This window comes from Nestor notabilis, unplaced genomic scaffold, assembly GCF_000696875.1.
Source record: "Nestor notabilis isolate BGI_N333 unplaced genomic scaffold, ASM69687v1 scaffold25690, whole genome shotgun sequence".
NCBI lineage: Eukaryota > Metazoa > Chordata > Aves > Psittaciformes > Psittacidae > Nestor > Nestor notabilis.
Window position 1 is genome coordinate 25,083 of NW_009910121.1, and position 16,360 is coordinate 41,442.

Sequence of the window (16,360 nt, forward strand, 5' to 3'; positions counted from 1 at the left end):
TGCAGCAATGACTCAAAGCAAGCCACCTGTGCTTTTTCATGTGCTTTGCCAGTGGATACACTGCTTAAGATGTACCTCTTTTCACAAGGGTATTGATATAAGAAATACTTATTTTTTTGCTTCTCGTATGATGAAACTGATGGAAGGCTTGGTTGAACCATGCTGCCTAACTCTATATTGGTATGTAATTATGTCCACAAGGAAGGAGTGCCATGGCCGCTTTCAAAATATTAGCTTTTTGCAGATATTGTTGCATGGAAGATATTGTTGCACAGGAAAGGTTAATCTAGAAACTCAAGGTGCGCAAAAAAAAAAAAAAAAGCCACTAATACTTATCTCCCTGCCATAGGAATGGTGCCCATAATAGCCACCTGTGGAAAATGGAGGTATTCCAGGTTATGGAGGCACCACAACAGCACTCCTGTAAATCAATCACATGCTGTTTGAGGCCTTCACCTCACTCATGGGATTCATTTCATGTCTCAGATATTCTACACTAAAAGCTGTGTGCCAGGATACTGTGGGCTTCTTCCTGTGCACAGCAGTCATGAACTCTTCTCATTTAGTTTTTAATCACAGGGAAGGGTTATTTTCAGAACAATAGGGTCTGAAATTTAAATTTGTACAGGTTTTAAACAGGTGGATGTTTCTGCAATCTTTTATGCTCTCTGATATTAGGAGATTAGTTTGAGACAAGATCTTTCAATCCTCATAAAGGTTTAATGTTATTTTGTAGCTAAGATGTTACTAATTGGCTAGAGATTTTATAGATACATGTATATGGTTTCCACTGAGGGTTTAACCGAAAGAGTGATTTCTCATACCCTTCATATCCCAGTCCAGATGTTTGAGTCCTATTTCCCTATGTTCCAACAGACGGATGCCAAAAATCTAGGGAAATTTCGCGTTTCTCAATGTAGTATATATAACATACTGTATTATTGAGCTAGGAAGTAGAAGAGCAAAGTCTATTGCTGCAATTTCTGCAGCTATTTTCCTCACCAGCAACATAAAGTACTTAATTCTTATGCTGTAATGATGAGAGTTCTCCAAGGGAGCATTATTTTTTCCTCTCCCAGGCCAACTATAACGCAGCTGACTAATGCTAAGTCCCTCCTGATTAATTTAATGGTAGCTAAATAGTGCAGAAATAGTGAGAAGCCACCAGTTCTCCTGATAACATTGCCTTCCTGATGTCTGTGGTAATCAGCAGCATGCTGGCTAACATATAAAAGTCTCTAAATCGAACAAGCATTTCAATTTTCCTTTCTGATTAATGATTTTAAATCCAATAATTTCAGTGCTAGACTTTCAGAACTGCCTGTTATTTGCATATCTGAAAAATGACATGATATAAAAGAATGACAATGCAACATAAATAGATGGATCTAGAGAAAAAATTTTGGCTTAAAGAAGAGCCAAATGTATGATGTCTGCAGTATGTAAGGTAGCACTAGCTATAATAATATTCAAATTTAATGCTATGCACATGCTTTTCTGTATCAAGATCTCTTACTCAAAATGTTGCAATGTCAGGCTCAAGCCTTACTTTCCTTAAATCTGAAAAAATCTGTAAATTTTTGTAAACATAAACCATAACTTTGAGCTTATTACATATCACACGTTTCTTCACCCATGTGAAGTGCAGAGGAATCTTTGTTTATTTCTTCAAAAAGCAATGGGCAAATCCACCACAGTTTCAATCTCAGCATCTTAAGTTTGCTGGGTTTCTCTGCACCATCTCCAATTTGTGCAGAGAAATCCAAGTAAGTAGGCAAATTAGAGACATTGCAACAAAAAAGATATTGAAGTTCAGAATGCATGACCTGGGAGGAAATACTAAGGGGATTAAATTTATTTAATTTAGGGAAGACTGAAAAAGAGATATGGCAAGAGGTTGCAAGTGCAAGGAGAATAGGTTGGTAATTGCTCTTCATGTCAAATAAGGATACAAAAAACCATTATAAGCTGTTTTGCAGCATGGAAGACACGGAAAAACTTCCTATCAGCTTGCTAATATAGACATGAAGTCTGTGAAAGATGCTTTTGTGAAAAACACAGAAGTGTCTTTCAGGGATATTCTGGTTTTTACTTCTGAGAAGAGCTGGATTAAGAGGCTGCTGAGGAGCTCCAGCCCTATAATTCTGTGATTTCCCAATCACTATGTCCACAATCCCAGGAAGGAATTCTTTAACCTCTACTTAATCTTTCACCAGGATGTCTATTAGCTAGCTTTTCCATTTCCTCTTAGGAGGCGGCAGGTACTCCTTTCGTGTCAATTGACAAGTACTTTTGTCACCACCACAGCTCATTTCTGAATGGGGAGGAAGGGAAATCCTAAAACGTATGGCAGTTACTAATTCTACTCACTCACTTCTATAATACTTATTGTTTTAAAAATAAAATGCCTTTGGTATTGTAGAAAAAAGAAGGAATACGATATTTGTTTTTTAACTGTAAATTAGTGTTTCATAAATGCTTTTGAATTAAGTTTGGTAGTACAGTGCTGAAACAAGTGTAGTAGTTGGACTCTTTCTCAGCATGTCAAGTGTACAGCTGAAGTAATTGGGGTCAGAGTGGAGATAAAACATTAGAGTCCAGAGAGTTTAGCTTGCAAGTCCTCTATTCTAATCACCAGTCATATTCCTGTAAAGCAGGAAGTGTCTCTCTCTATTGTGAGAAGCAGACACTGCCCTTTAAAATCCTTACGGCTACTAAGAGTGGCTTTTTGCATCATGTATCACAGAAAAAGTCAAGCCCTCATCTGCACAGTAAATGTTAGCATCTGGGTTAATTGTGAGGATATAGGGTATCTTTGAAGGTTTATAGGACAGCTGTGCTTGTGGAGATACAGTTTTCAGAATGCTGCAATCCTACCGCTTTGAAATCAGCCTTTGGCTGCAGAATGCTACTATTGAACAGTTTAACATTACTAAAAATTGAGATGCTGAAGCCATTATTAAATTTCATTCTGCACACAAGCAAACAGTTTATCATAGTCTGTTCCCAGCAACTGTAATCCAATTTTTGTTATCTTACATTGTTTAAAAAAGAGAGAGAAAGATACTGTACATCAATCTGATAAAAAATGTTTAAATAACTGGTGCTTTTTTGTGATTACGTAGATTTTACAACAGCATTATGGAAACACGACAGGGTAACTAAAATCTGATTACGTCTAAGTCCTTGCCTATTATGTGATTATTATTAACCATGACTTCTACTGGCACATCATGAATTACATGGTCATAATACAAGCGATTTCCAATATAATTAACTGAGATTAGCAGCACTAGAGAAATCTGGGAATAATGACACAACTTCGAAAAATCAGTTTTACTGTAAATGCTTCTAGCTTTGGCTTCCAGGAAACAGGAGGCTGGTGGATATAACTGTGACCCACCTGCTGGGCTTTCCTACACTTCCTTTCTCTTCCCTCCCCCCATGAAATTAATTTCAACCTTGCCAGAGTGTTAGGAACTCCCTCTTTTATTCCTTTCATATTATACTGATAAAACTCAAGGCTGGCTTAAGATTTTAAAAATGTCAAAGGCCTTTAGATACATCCTTTTGGGGGCTCAGCCTGAAACTGGAAAGGGCTCAGCTTTTGAAAACATAAAACCAACTGCTTAGTGAAGAACGTATGTGTTTAAGACAGCTCAAGTTTGAGCACTTAAAGGCAGAAAGTCATGAAAATTGCAGATTAGTTTCAAAAATCATAGCCAAGGTCATATCATTTCTTTAGTATCTCAGGCAGGCAAGAAGACTTTCTTTCCACAAAACCCCCAGCTTTTGGACTCATAGCTGCTGAAGAGAAAGCTGTTTGTGTCCAGAGGAGGTTGTTTTCTACTGGACCGGTCCTTTCTCATGTGGAAAGAAAAGGATTTCCACACAGATCCAGTGGCCATTTTCTGGCTTTAGAGAAAAAAAGGAATCAGAATGCATGATTAAACACTTAACCCAGTAGTGCATAGACAGCTGGGATAGAGTGGAGACTCCCCTGATTATTGAGGTATTACTTGTCCCTGATAGAGCTGGGATTAAAAAGATATTCCCCTCCTGACCTCCCCACACTATGAGACTTACATTTCCTCCATACATAAATACTGTTGAAGACTTAAAGAAAAATACAAGATCAGCTGAGATTTCTGGTTCAGTCCAGTGCCACCCTCCTTCTACGATTTATTTTTAGCTTTTAATTTTCAGATTTCATGGGAAATTACATCTCAGGGTTTTATTAAACTGTATCCATCCCAGGTTTGTGCTCCTTGTTTGCTTTGATATTATTACACCCAGTTAGTACAATGACAGCCTTTCATTTACTTTGCTATGGTGATCGTATTTCTTTAACCCCATACCTCCATTGCTGTTGATAACTGCTCCACTGCTGCTGCATAGTTCTTCTGTCCGTAGCAAGTCCTGGCTTCCTGGAGGGTCATCTGAAGCTGTTTGTTGATATGGGGCAAAGCGCTGCTGTCAGGTATGTTCAGAGCATGTGCTTGTTCAGAATCATGACACCCTGATTGTGTGCTGGTAGGCACCATGGGCTCATCAAACTCAAGGAAGATGTCATCCTCATCAATGTAGACCAACTTCGTTTCTATGTCACTTAGGCTTTTCAGAGGAATATGAGACAGAGCTGTCAGCATTAACGGATTGCCAGTCTCTAATGTTGTTTCTTCTGTTTGCACAGCTAGTTTTTCATTATTTTCTGATTTCCATTTATGGCTTGCTCTGTCTACATCATTGTTCTGGTTTTTATTCTTTTTCTCTGCCTTTTTTATTTTCTCCATTATATTTTCTTCTGCTGTACCTCCAAGGTGTTTTTTGACCTCTTGCAGTGCTTCGGGAATATCATTCAATTTGTTTGCTGCTACATTTAACTGCTTACTACTATGCATTTGCTGAGAGTTTTCATTCTTGCCATTTGTGATTACAAGATTTTTTTTTTGGAAGTCAATGTCGCTTTCTGATGCCATAACTTGAGCAAAGAAAGAGTCCTAGGAGAAAATGTAGAATAGTTAAGAATACTCAAAAGTTCCAAAGCCAAAAAAAGCATCCTAATGCCTTCTCCACTACTGTGGGCACTATTATGAGAGGAAACCCTTCAATAGGTAGTACATAGAATATTAGACGTGCTGTAATTACTTTGTTTCCTGTGTAAAAGTTTAAGCCCCTTAAACTCTTGATAATGGATGTTTGTATATGCAAAATAACGTCAGTGTACCAGTTTTATATCCGCAACAAGAAGGGAAAATCTGGCTTTTAAGCAAAAGAAAAAAAAAACCCAACCAAAACCGTGTGACTGATTGACTTACATTGTAAGTTGTTACACACTGCAAAAAAATCACTGTGTTCTGATTCTTGAAAGCTGGAAAGCACAGTTGCTGAGGTCAGAGAGGGGTATTAAAAAATCAGGCAGAGTGAATATATTCCAGAGGGGCATGAGCTCCAAGTGGGGTTCCAGCTGTATTCGAGCCAAATTCAGATCTTGATTTGGGTTTCAAAGCCTTTTCTTATTGAACTGTCTACAAGGGACGCTGGCGTGTTGCTGCTAAGAACCATCCCTTCCCTCAGAGTTAACACCCTAATTCTCAGTTTAGGGAGCCAGTAGTGGATTCAATCTTGTAAAACAAGGTGCAGAATCAGGTTAATAAGACTTTTCTCAACACCAGTTCCTATACAATAGGGAAGGTGACTTAACCTGCATTGTAAACTCATAACTCTGCTCTGTTTCAAAAGAAATGTTGATTTTCATCTGCTTCTGCTGACTTCAGAGTGGAAAAGTGGAAGGCACAGGTAATTGTCTTCTCCAGGTTTTCCATCAATTATGACGAGTATAACTGTAAATAGCTTTAATGATGATCGTCTTTCAGAATGGTTTGTTAAGCACAAGCACTCAGTCTTTAACACTGTGTTATTGTTCAACAGACTTCCATACTTCAGCACCAGCTTAACATACTTAACTACAGGTACAGATTGTACAAAGCAAAGATACATAATAAATCCATTTCTGTTCAGCCAGAAACAGATTTAAAACAATAGGCAACTTGTAGACTTTTAGTGAGGGCCCTACACTATGGCCCTCACTGCATGGGTAAAAGCTGCATGCTGTGGTATAGTGAACCTTTGTTGTTTAGGATAGTGGGAATTAGGCAATGGGCAGAAATTTGTAGAAAGTGGTAAAGGGAAGAGGTGAAGCCATTTTAGGCCATATGAGAAGCTGATACTGTTAGTGTAAATAGGGTTTCGAATCTTTGCCATGTTTCGCACCTCCTCCCTGGCTAAACCAGACTGCAGCCAGGACTGTCACCAGTCCAGAAGCAGGGAACTTGTTGATTCCGACATTCGCCATCTCCAGGCTGAAAACTTTACTGCAGCAGAACTGCCTGTGGAGAAACTTACTCCTCCTTCCACGACTGAAAGAGAAGGAGCAAGAGGTGAGGGGATAATTGTGTCATTTAAGGTAATTTCAGCAGACTTTTTTAGCAATGTGCTGAGCAATCACAACTCCTACTGAGTTCAGTGGGGATGGAAAACCACCGGCCCTTCCCTCAGATAGCGCTCTGCACTTGTCAGAATAGAGCTCAAAGGAATCATATTCATAGCAGGCTATTTTGAATGGCAGCAGTAAAGCAGCTGGAAAAGGCTAATGTACTTGCATCTGGCAGCAATTTTACCTGTTTGTAAGACATTCAATCCCTTTTAAAACAAACCATAGCATAGCCTAAAGATTGGAAGCTGTGTTTTACAGTGCTGGCTTCAGCACTAGGTAATTTAGGAAATCATAATTTATCTTCACTGTGTGGCAGAGCAGATACTCCAGCCAGCCCCAGCCCCAGCTGAGGGTATGATCTTGATGATCCTAGTGCCATGTCATGCCAATGTAACTGTCACATATGGGACCTGTGATGGACCTCCATGTGGCCCTGCAATGTATGGGTATACCATGTTCTGGAGGGAGAACACAGGACTTCCACAGCCTTTTGGGTGGCCTGTTCAGTGAAGGCCCTATAGAACTCTAGAAAATGAGATTTAAGTATCTACATCATATACAAGTTTACAGGAATTTTCCTCTAAGCAGCCATATAGTACCAAGGAGTCCTCAAGCAGAGTTAGAATCATGGAATCAGAGAATGATGGAATAGTTTGGGTTGGAAGGAGCCTTCAAAGGTCATCTAGTCCAACGCCCTTGCAATGAGCAGGGACTTCTTCAACTAGATCAGGTTGCCCAGAACCACACCCAGCCTGGCCTTGAAATGTCTCCAGGGATGGTGCATCCACCACCTCTGTGGGCAACCTGTGCCAGGATTTTACCATCACTGTAAAAAATTTTCTCTCTCACATCCATCCAGAATCTTCCCTCTTTTAGCTTAAAACCTTGTCCTGTTGCAACAGGGCCCTGCTAAAAACTCTCTCCCCATCTCTCTTATAGGCCCCTTTTAAGAACTGAAAGGCTGCAATAAGGTCTCCCCAGAGTCTTCTCTGTTCCAGGCTGAACAACCTCAAACCCCAACTCTCAGCTTTTCCTCCTAGATTTTCCTCCTAGATTCCTCCATTTTTGTGGCCCTCCTTTGGACCATCTCCAAGAGGTCCATCTCTTTCCTGTACTGAGGACTCTAGAGCTGGACACAGTACTCCAGGTGAATTGTCACCAGAGCAGAGGGGCAGAATCACCTCCCTCTTCCTGTTGGTCACGCTTCTTTGGATGCAGCCCAAGATACAATTGGCTGTCTTCTCCTCATCAGAAAGCTAACAAAGGCAAAGCCCTGTACCTGAAGTGGGGTTGATGTTAGTGTGAATGGGAAATTGGCTGGACTAAATTGTTTGCCATGAGACTGTCTTAAGAATCTAAAAAATAATTTGCCATGGAATAAAAAAGAGCAGAGCACAAACAGTGACATACAGACCAGTAATTTTTTTCATCACATATGAACATTTGCTGTATCAAGTGGATTTATATGGCTTCTATTGTATTTTTAGGTATTCAAGCTGATTAACATGACTTTGGGTTGTGCAATGGAAGCACATTATAACTCAGGCAGGCTTAATTTAATCACTGCTTCAATTAAAAAAAGAAAAAAAACAAAACCAACAAAAAACCCAAAAAAACAAAACCCAAAAGAAACCCCACACTTCCAGGGAAAAGCTTTTAGACAATCATTATCTTTGTCAGTTACGTATTTTCCTGAGACTTTGGTTGAAATGTCTGGGTTTTATTTTGGAAGCATTTACTGTAAAGTGCTTCTAATGAATCACTATGCAGGGGAATATAGATGAGAAAATTTTGTGCTACAGTCACTAACTAAACTACTCAAAATCTGTGAGCTCTCAGGAATGATCTTCCTGATTAGTTCTGAGCAAGTTCAGCTTTCTGCATATTTGAGGGTTAATTTTTGCTAAGAGATGTCTGTCCATGGTACTACCAGCTGCTACATATAAGTATTTTGTTGGGTCTATTGGTAAGGAAACCACATCTCTTCAAACAGACAGAAAAAATAGACGAAAAAGAAAAATAAGATAATTTCTCTTTTAAAATCTTCTGGGTTTGTCTGTTATTTACTAATATACCTTGGTAAACCATGGGGAGAGAAACCTGCCTATGACATAATGTAAATTTCCTTATGTGCATAATGTTATGAACCCTATTACTTATGCTTTTTGTTCTGTATCTAGTTTTATTCTGCTTTCAACACCTCCTCTTATTATCTTACATCAGATTTGAGAAGAACCTGTTGATAAATCACACAGACATTTCAGCTGCACCTAGTTCTTAAATTCTTTGCCAGTTCTTAAATTCTTTGCCATTTCTTTGATAAGCCCTTTTTATTTCAGAATTTAAACTTTGATTTCAGCAAAAAAAGCTTTTGCCCTTATGGCTGTGAAGAAAAACCTTCCTAAACACTTAAGACTGCTGTGCTATCTTCTTGAATCTACATATACCAAGGCAAAACCACTGAGCTACATTCAGCAGTGATTTAAGTGGAGAGACAGGAGAGAGGAACTTCTTCTAGTAGTTACTAGCTCTTTGGGACATGAATTCCACGAGGCTGTGCTTCAGAACAAGTTCTTCAGTAAAATCTCGGTAGACAGCACAAGCTACCGAGGATCACAGTTGCCTTTTGTGGCAAAGACCATGGAGAAAGATGCAAGTTCAAGGGGGCATTCCCCAGTGCTGGTCTGCTGGGTCATACCCTTGCATGGTTCAGAGGTCTAGGGGAATGGTACAGCAGCTAGGACGCAGAAAGAGGACCTGATTGTTTCTCACTCTGAAGCCAGTTCCTTACACTGACCATTTGACAGCAGTCCAAGTGGACTCATGCTCTGACATTGAACACACTCCATAAATGCCTTGCTAAGACTCAAGACATTAAACATCGGATCTGGAGACAGCAATAATTCTCCTCCCCCCACACCCTGACCAGAACTGGTAGAGATTTCTCTTGGCACTGATTTTTTTAATTTTTATTTTTATTTTTATTTTTATTTTTTTTTTTGTCTCTTTTGCAGCATAAGGTACAAGCTGCCTCATTCAGGATGGTCTGGCTGTACCTCATCTGCTGTCCCAGAAGTTCTAGTCATTAGTGGTCCATCTGTGTTTTGTGCTCTCTGCTGTGAATGTTCAATGCTGTATGGTTTCTAGTGGATAACATCACAACATTTTTCAGCCAGGGTATGACTGTATCTGCAACACAGATGCATTTTGTGCAAAGATACTCCATCTGTCTTTCAGTGAGCTCATTTGTGTACCAGCAGCCATGTCATTGTATTAACCTGATACACCACCATGGCTAATTCACCCTGCTAGAAGAGTCATATCATGACAACTGCTGTATTGGTGTACTACTTGGACAGTGATGGGACTTTTCCAGAAAGTTGTAGGAGCTGAACTCTTTAATCTATAACAGTCCTTCTCTCCCAGAAGGCCACATTAAATCACAGGCAGTCATCTGCTGCAGTTCATTTCAGTGCAAATGTTGGAACAGGCAAAAGTGCCCCCAAAACTATGGAGCGAGTATAAGAAAATTATATCACTGGTACTTGTACAAGTGTTATCCCACTCCTTCAATGTCCTCTAGTACAGACAGAAATATAGTACTATAACAAAGCACATCCAAAGCCCCACAACAGATAGGTCATTAGCTGCCCTCCTCTATAATAATTTCACCTATATTGAATTTTAGATATCCTGATCCATCTCTAAGGTGAGGATGCTCCAGTTTTATCACTTAAAAATGAAGCAAGATTTATCTGTATTAGGTTTACAGACGGACTTTCTGAATGAGCATGTGCACTGACAACAGCCAGGCTGAGATCTGAACTGGAGATTTTTCCAGTCCATCTTTCAGTAGGATGACTTTTTAAGCACTTCCTTTACTGCTGAATACCACAAAGGCTCAGACAATCTATTGATGACGAAGGTCAGCACCTTCTTAGCAGCCCATAAAGTGAATCTCTCACAATCAGGTTTCAGACTTTTTAAGATTCTAGCCATTTCTTTAGGCAATGAAGCAACCTAGTTCTTTTATCTTGCTATTTTTATTGTTTGAAAGCCTGAGGCACATCTGATCTTTTTTTATTTTTAATTTTTTTCTTTTTTTTTTTTTAGGGGGTGGGGGGAAGAAAACCACCCTTAATGTATCTTTAATTTTTTTTTTTTTTTGTTCAGTTCTCTTATTTCTTTGTGACAGACATAAGTAATGGCTCATTCAGTGCAAATTCAGAACTCCTTACATTTTTCTTGCTGTGGTAAGGGCATACTCGCTATTATTTCATCTGCATTGTCCACACTGCTGCAGTAAAGGTTTTGTCAGCATTTCCATTCTAAACACTGTTTTCACTCACTGTATTTAACCTGTTACTAAAAAAAACAAAAAAAGAAAAAAAAAAAAGGAATAAATTGGGCTCTGGGCTGAAATTTGGCAAAGTGAATTGTGTGATGGTGTGGTTTGTTTTTTTTTTTTTACTAGTAGTTTGCAGGGATTTAACTATGCTATCCTAATTTCCTAATTGCTCTTTGAGGCTGAAACTAACATAGCTCTAATCTCATTAGGCTATAGACATAAGACAAATATTAAACTGCATCAATAATTACTGTTCACAGCTATAAGATGGCTAGTTTACTGGGCACTCTTATGCAAAGACACTAAGCTTAAGCTTACTGTTGTTCAAAGTAACACAACTACAATTCTTTCTATTATTCACAATAGCTTATGGAAGTTAACTAAAGTTGAAGGTAAATATGGCAGAAACAGAATGTAAGAAATAAATCCTAGTTAAAAATACTTAATGTGTCTTTAGAAATAATGTGCAAAAAAAAAAAAAGTAGGAAATACAGTTAAAATAATCAAGAAAAGTTTTCACAAGGTATGTTAATAACATGGTGGCTGTTGCCTTCTTGAACAGTACTTAAATGCAGAAAGGAAAGGTGTCATGGTTTAAAGGACAGCATGAAGTTCACTGTCATGAGTCCAGGAATCCAGGAGTATTCTGTGATATAGCTGGGCATTGATTGGGCAAAAAAGAAAGATAGATAAATCCCTATTCCTGCCAACTGTGGATGTGTTGAATAGTAATGGGATCTGCTTCCTCTCCCTCCTGAACACCTTCCCTTCTATGTTTTGTCTATTATCTTATTCCTGCTTGCCTTTCTTGAAGAAAGGCTATAGACAGCCATGGTCCTGTAGAGCTAGCTTTAGTGATTTAAGAGGCTGCTTCTCCCAGCTGGTCAATACTATCCTTAGCTGCTGTTGCATTACTGTGCAGATTGAAACAGTTAGGGTAAACAGATTCACAGAAGTACCTGGGCTCTGAGTTACTCCATTTCATTAGGCACTGAAGCAGGCTGGAAATATATACCATATGTCAGCCATTGGAGAGGGGAAAAGAAGAGGGGGACAGGCAGAACTGGGAAGTTCCTGCTTTTTCTGTCTTCTCCAGTGAAAGCCCATCACATGTCTCTGCTTTGTTGTCTGGGCCAAGACTGCATGCTTAACCAGCATTAAGGCCATTTTTTGAAACCTTTAAGGCAGCATCTTAAGAGGTTATAGTACTCACTGAAATAGGTGAGCCAATCTCACAAAACAGCTAAAACAAAGCTCTTTCTTTAATATTTTCCATTTCACTGGGGCTTCTTCCCTTCCATGTATACTTCCTTCATGTATTATTCCCCTCCGTATACTATTTTAAAACTTTAAATATTTTAGTATCACAGTGAAAGTTAATTGCCAACATTTTAACACAAAATTAGACATCTCAATTAACCATTTATTGCTGCAGAGATGCACAAGAATCTTATTAATGAGTTGTTTTGATTAAAATTAGAGGATTAAGATTAAAATAAAAGGACATTAGGCTAACAACTACAATTATAATTCAAAGTCAAGAAGAAACCTGAATGTCCCCAGCAGCATCAGTGATAAAAATCTGGAAGAAGAAAAGGAAAACTCAGTACATAGTGAGGGCTCAGGACATGTGGTTGGTAACTAGTGTGACTAAGGAAAAATGAAGAGGAATTGAGGATGTTTTCTCGCTGTTTTTTAGGCACTGTGTAACTGTCTTCCTTACACTCCCTCCTAGTCAAATACTTCCTCTAAGTGTGGGAGAAAAATACTGAGACACAAAAGAGACAGCAGGGAAAGCATTTCAGCTCTGCTTAATGATGTCATCCTATTAGCACAAAGCCCCACATTGTCAATTAGGAAAAAAAGGTCAACACTCTGTCTGACAGGGATGTGAAGCCTGGCCAGCCTTCCTCGACTGGATTCGGCAGCTCAGCACTGCGGGAGCAGAGCAGTTCATTTTCATAGCTAAAGGGCCACTGAGAGGAAAAAAGGAGAGAAAACGGAAATTTTAAAATGGTAAAGGTTTCTACAGCAGGCTCCTGAAACGTGGACTTGTGAGAACAAATAAGTCCTCTGTGTGAGGAACAAGGATATATGTGTGTGCCTAAGGTATAAACAGACCAGTAAGCTTAGGGTAATCCCTAAATGAAAAGGAATGCAAAGATTGGTCCTACAACTGAGACTTTGTGCTGAAAAAACTTGAGATTTTTTTTTTGGTACTGCAATATTTCCTAATTCTGTTGGGAAGACAAGAAAGCAATTTTTGAAGAGATTACAAAGCAAACGTCCAAGTGTCCTACTTGCTCTCATTCTGAAGGAGATGAAGAACTATCGATTTTCTGAAAAGATTGCTTTGAAATGGTGGGAGCTGAGTACTTGTAAAGAACAAGTGCAGAGGGGCAAAGTTTGGTTTTGGAGGTTTTTTTGCAGACTCTGCTGTGGGCTTGATTAGATCTGCCAACATGCTATTAAGAGGTCTGCATCACAGAACTGCTCTGGGCAACCCTGCCTCCAGGATGAGGCAGGAATTCAATGAGAGCTCATGGTACAGAGAAAGCTCTCTTTTACTTCACAAAATAATCATGTTCCTACGGGACCAGGCCCTAGGAAAGCCCAAACCTGAAGGGAATGTTAGCAAACCTGTAATGATTTCCATTACCAATAGCGCAGTACACAAAACATATCAGCTGCCAGATCCACAACAAAGAAGGTCCCTGACACCTTGCAGGGCACTCAGATCAAACACATCGTGACAGAGATGTGGCTGAGGATACAGATCCTTTTCTTGTTCTAGCTATACTAGACAAACAGATTAACATGATTGAACCCAACCCTAATTGCTGGTCACCACCCCAGGATCAGCATTCCCTTATAGTCCCCTCAGTTCTGCTCATTAACTCATGTTAATTGAAAAGAGAAGTGTTAGACGAGAGCTACCATTTTAGCCGTTGGTATTTCTGTTCACCAAATGCAGAACTCCACTGCTACCTCTTGTGAGATGTTTTATATGGTAAAAAGTCGGCTGTGATATCCAAGCTCCTAACTAAGACCACTCCGGCTGACCAAAGACAACTTTGGTAGCAATCCTTTCTTTGGGTTAGATGATGTGACTAGAATGAAGCTGAGGACTACTTGGCAAATGAGTGCTAGAGCTTCATAAGTCACTAATTTTATTGAACACAGTAAAAAAATCTAATATCTTTCTTTGTGTGTCTAATTCTTGCTCTAGTAATAACAAAAAAACCCCTCTCCAAAATCAAAGTCAACCAAAAGGAGCAATAGGGAGAAAAGGAAGGCATGAGAATGGGGGTAAAGAAGAAAAAGATGAGAGCAAGTAGGCTCTGAGAAACTATGAAAAGATTTAAAATGCCATCATATCAAGATGCAAAATTAATTTTAGTGGACTGAGGGGCTATCTTCCTTCTGAATTTACTTCCATATTGCTCCACTTCTCTGTAGGGAGAATTGCCCCAGGTAGATGTCATTAACTGGAATTTCTTTTTCTCATCTTTTATTGTTGTGGCTTTTATTTCTTTGGTGCTGTTGTTCTTTATGACTGTTGTATCTGATTTCCAATGTAAGAGCAATAAATGGAAGAAAAAGTGTACAAGCAGTAGAGTACAATGCAGTGTGAGGGAACGAGAGAGCAGACAACGGGTGCTGGCAAGTCCTTCCCACTCTTGTTGTAATAAAGAAGCTCTTGCAGCAAGGGACCAGGGAGACCACAGCCTAAATAAGAAATGGGAAATCTTGAAGACCCAGTCCAGATCTTTCACTGGTATAAATTAACACTGATCTGTCCCAAAGATATTAACTGGAATGATAATAGTCTGGAAAGATGGAAGCTGATGAACCTTTTGACTACAAATGTGATCAGAAATTCATCTTTGCAAGGAAGACCATGCAAAAAAAATATATCTCTATACCTCAGCAAACAAAACTAAGCTCTCTTTTGCCAAGTTAGCTACTGAATTTCTATGACACCTGCAGTACAATTTGTCTTGAAGCTCCTGCTCAAGTGACCCTTAAAGGCAGTATTGAAATTATTCTGCTTGGGTTATGCAGGCTAATAAAGAGTCTGATAACTGGTGGGAGGGCACCGAAGCATTCATGCATGTGAAATCATAAACTGAGATTTTTCTGATGCCATGAAAAGAAATGCAGAACTAATGATGCTTAATTTTCTTAAACTTTCAGAGCTATTTCTAAATTCAGGTATCCCTGCAGTGAGTGATGGTTAAAAAAGACTTTTATTAAAAAAAACCAACAACCCAATACAAACAAGGTGGAGAGGTTTGTTTCCAAACCAACAAGGCTCACTATTTACCTTCAACAAGCTGTCTTAACAATTACTGTTCAATGAAGGCAAGAACTGGCTTTATTGAGTGGATTATGTATACAGCAGTGAGAACAGTAGGGTGCACAGGAGCAAGAAGAGGGAGAAGCTTTGCTGGTGGTGATAAAACCTGTTGAAATAGCCAAAGCATCATCATCAGGGACTAATCTGGCTTGGAGTCTGCTTGATTAAAAATAAGAGACAATAATTTTCTTATGGCTCTATAATTCAATTGAATAACTTGGTTTGTTATCTAGTACTACTTTGTCATACAGAATGATCTGTGTGTTGAAAGCCCTGTCCAGGCATAAACTAATTAATTTTCATGGCAGGACCAGTCCTGTGAAGTGCTGTGCTTCTACAATGTAAGAGAAATTGAGGAAGCACAATAACTCACAGGGTGAGGCTGAATTTCCCATTAGATATGTAATTAAATATTATGAATCCCACTGGGATGCAGAGATGTTATGCAGAGATATTAAATGAGTTAGCCATAGATGTGCATCCGTCCCTTTTTGGCTCCTGCACAATGGTGGTAGCTGTCATTGACCCATCCTCTAGACTCCTTCATACAATCACTTCAGTTGTCTTATATTAATGAATACCTCCAAGGGATTTCATCTTAGATACAGTTTTTCTGCAGTAATGCTAGACAGAAAGAGCAAAAATTCAGGGGTCAGAATACACAATAAAGCATGTGGGTAGTTTATCTATCTATTTTCTGTTTCACTAGCAGCTTTAGCAAATACTCAAGTTATGCTTTTTCCATTCCTAACAGTGTGGAATAATGAACTTTAAATATTCCTAAGCAAAAAAAGCCTGTGAGGCAGGAAAAAGAGAAAGATGGGAAGATAAAAAACTGACACCAGATGAAGCACACGTCAGTAATTTGCAGACTATATTAATAAGATATTTAATAAATTCTAAAGTCATCATTACAAACCTGGACAATATGGAGGTAGGATTTCTGGATTTTTTTTAAACCTGTGTATTACAACTATGCATTTGACCCTAATTGCTTTGTAATTTGACATGCAATGGTTTAATAGTGGCAGCTGAAGTGAATTCACTAAGAACTGAGAGCTAAAGCATGCACAGATGAGAGCTCCAGACAGGCAGAGCTTCAATTCAGCAACTTCATACAGGTAATAGAGCTGTAACATAAAGTCACGAGGAAAGA

General features: G+C 39.0%; 1 protein-coding gene across 1 annotated transcript in view; it reads right to left on the reverse strand.

Annotated features, from left to right (window-relative positions):
* The window catches only part of LOC104413505 (spermatogenesis-associated protein 16-like), a 28,005-nt gene extending 20,880 nt beyond the window's left edge, over positions 1 to 7,125 (reverse strand). Inside the window, exons 1-2 of the mRNA XM_010024513.1 lie at positions 7,048 to 7,125; positions 4,359 to 5,000 (exon numbers count right to left, since the gene is read on the reverse strand). Of these exons, the coding sequence (XP_010022815.1) occupies positions 4,359 to 5,000; positions 7,048 to 7,125 (720 nt within the window). The remainder of the gene's footprint in view (positions 1 to 4,358; positions 5,001 to 7,047) is intronic.
* Positions 7,126 to 16,360: the final 9,235 nt, after the last annotated feature.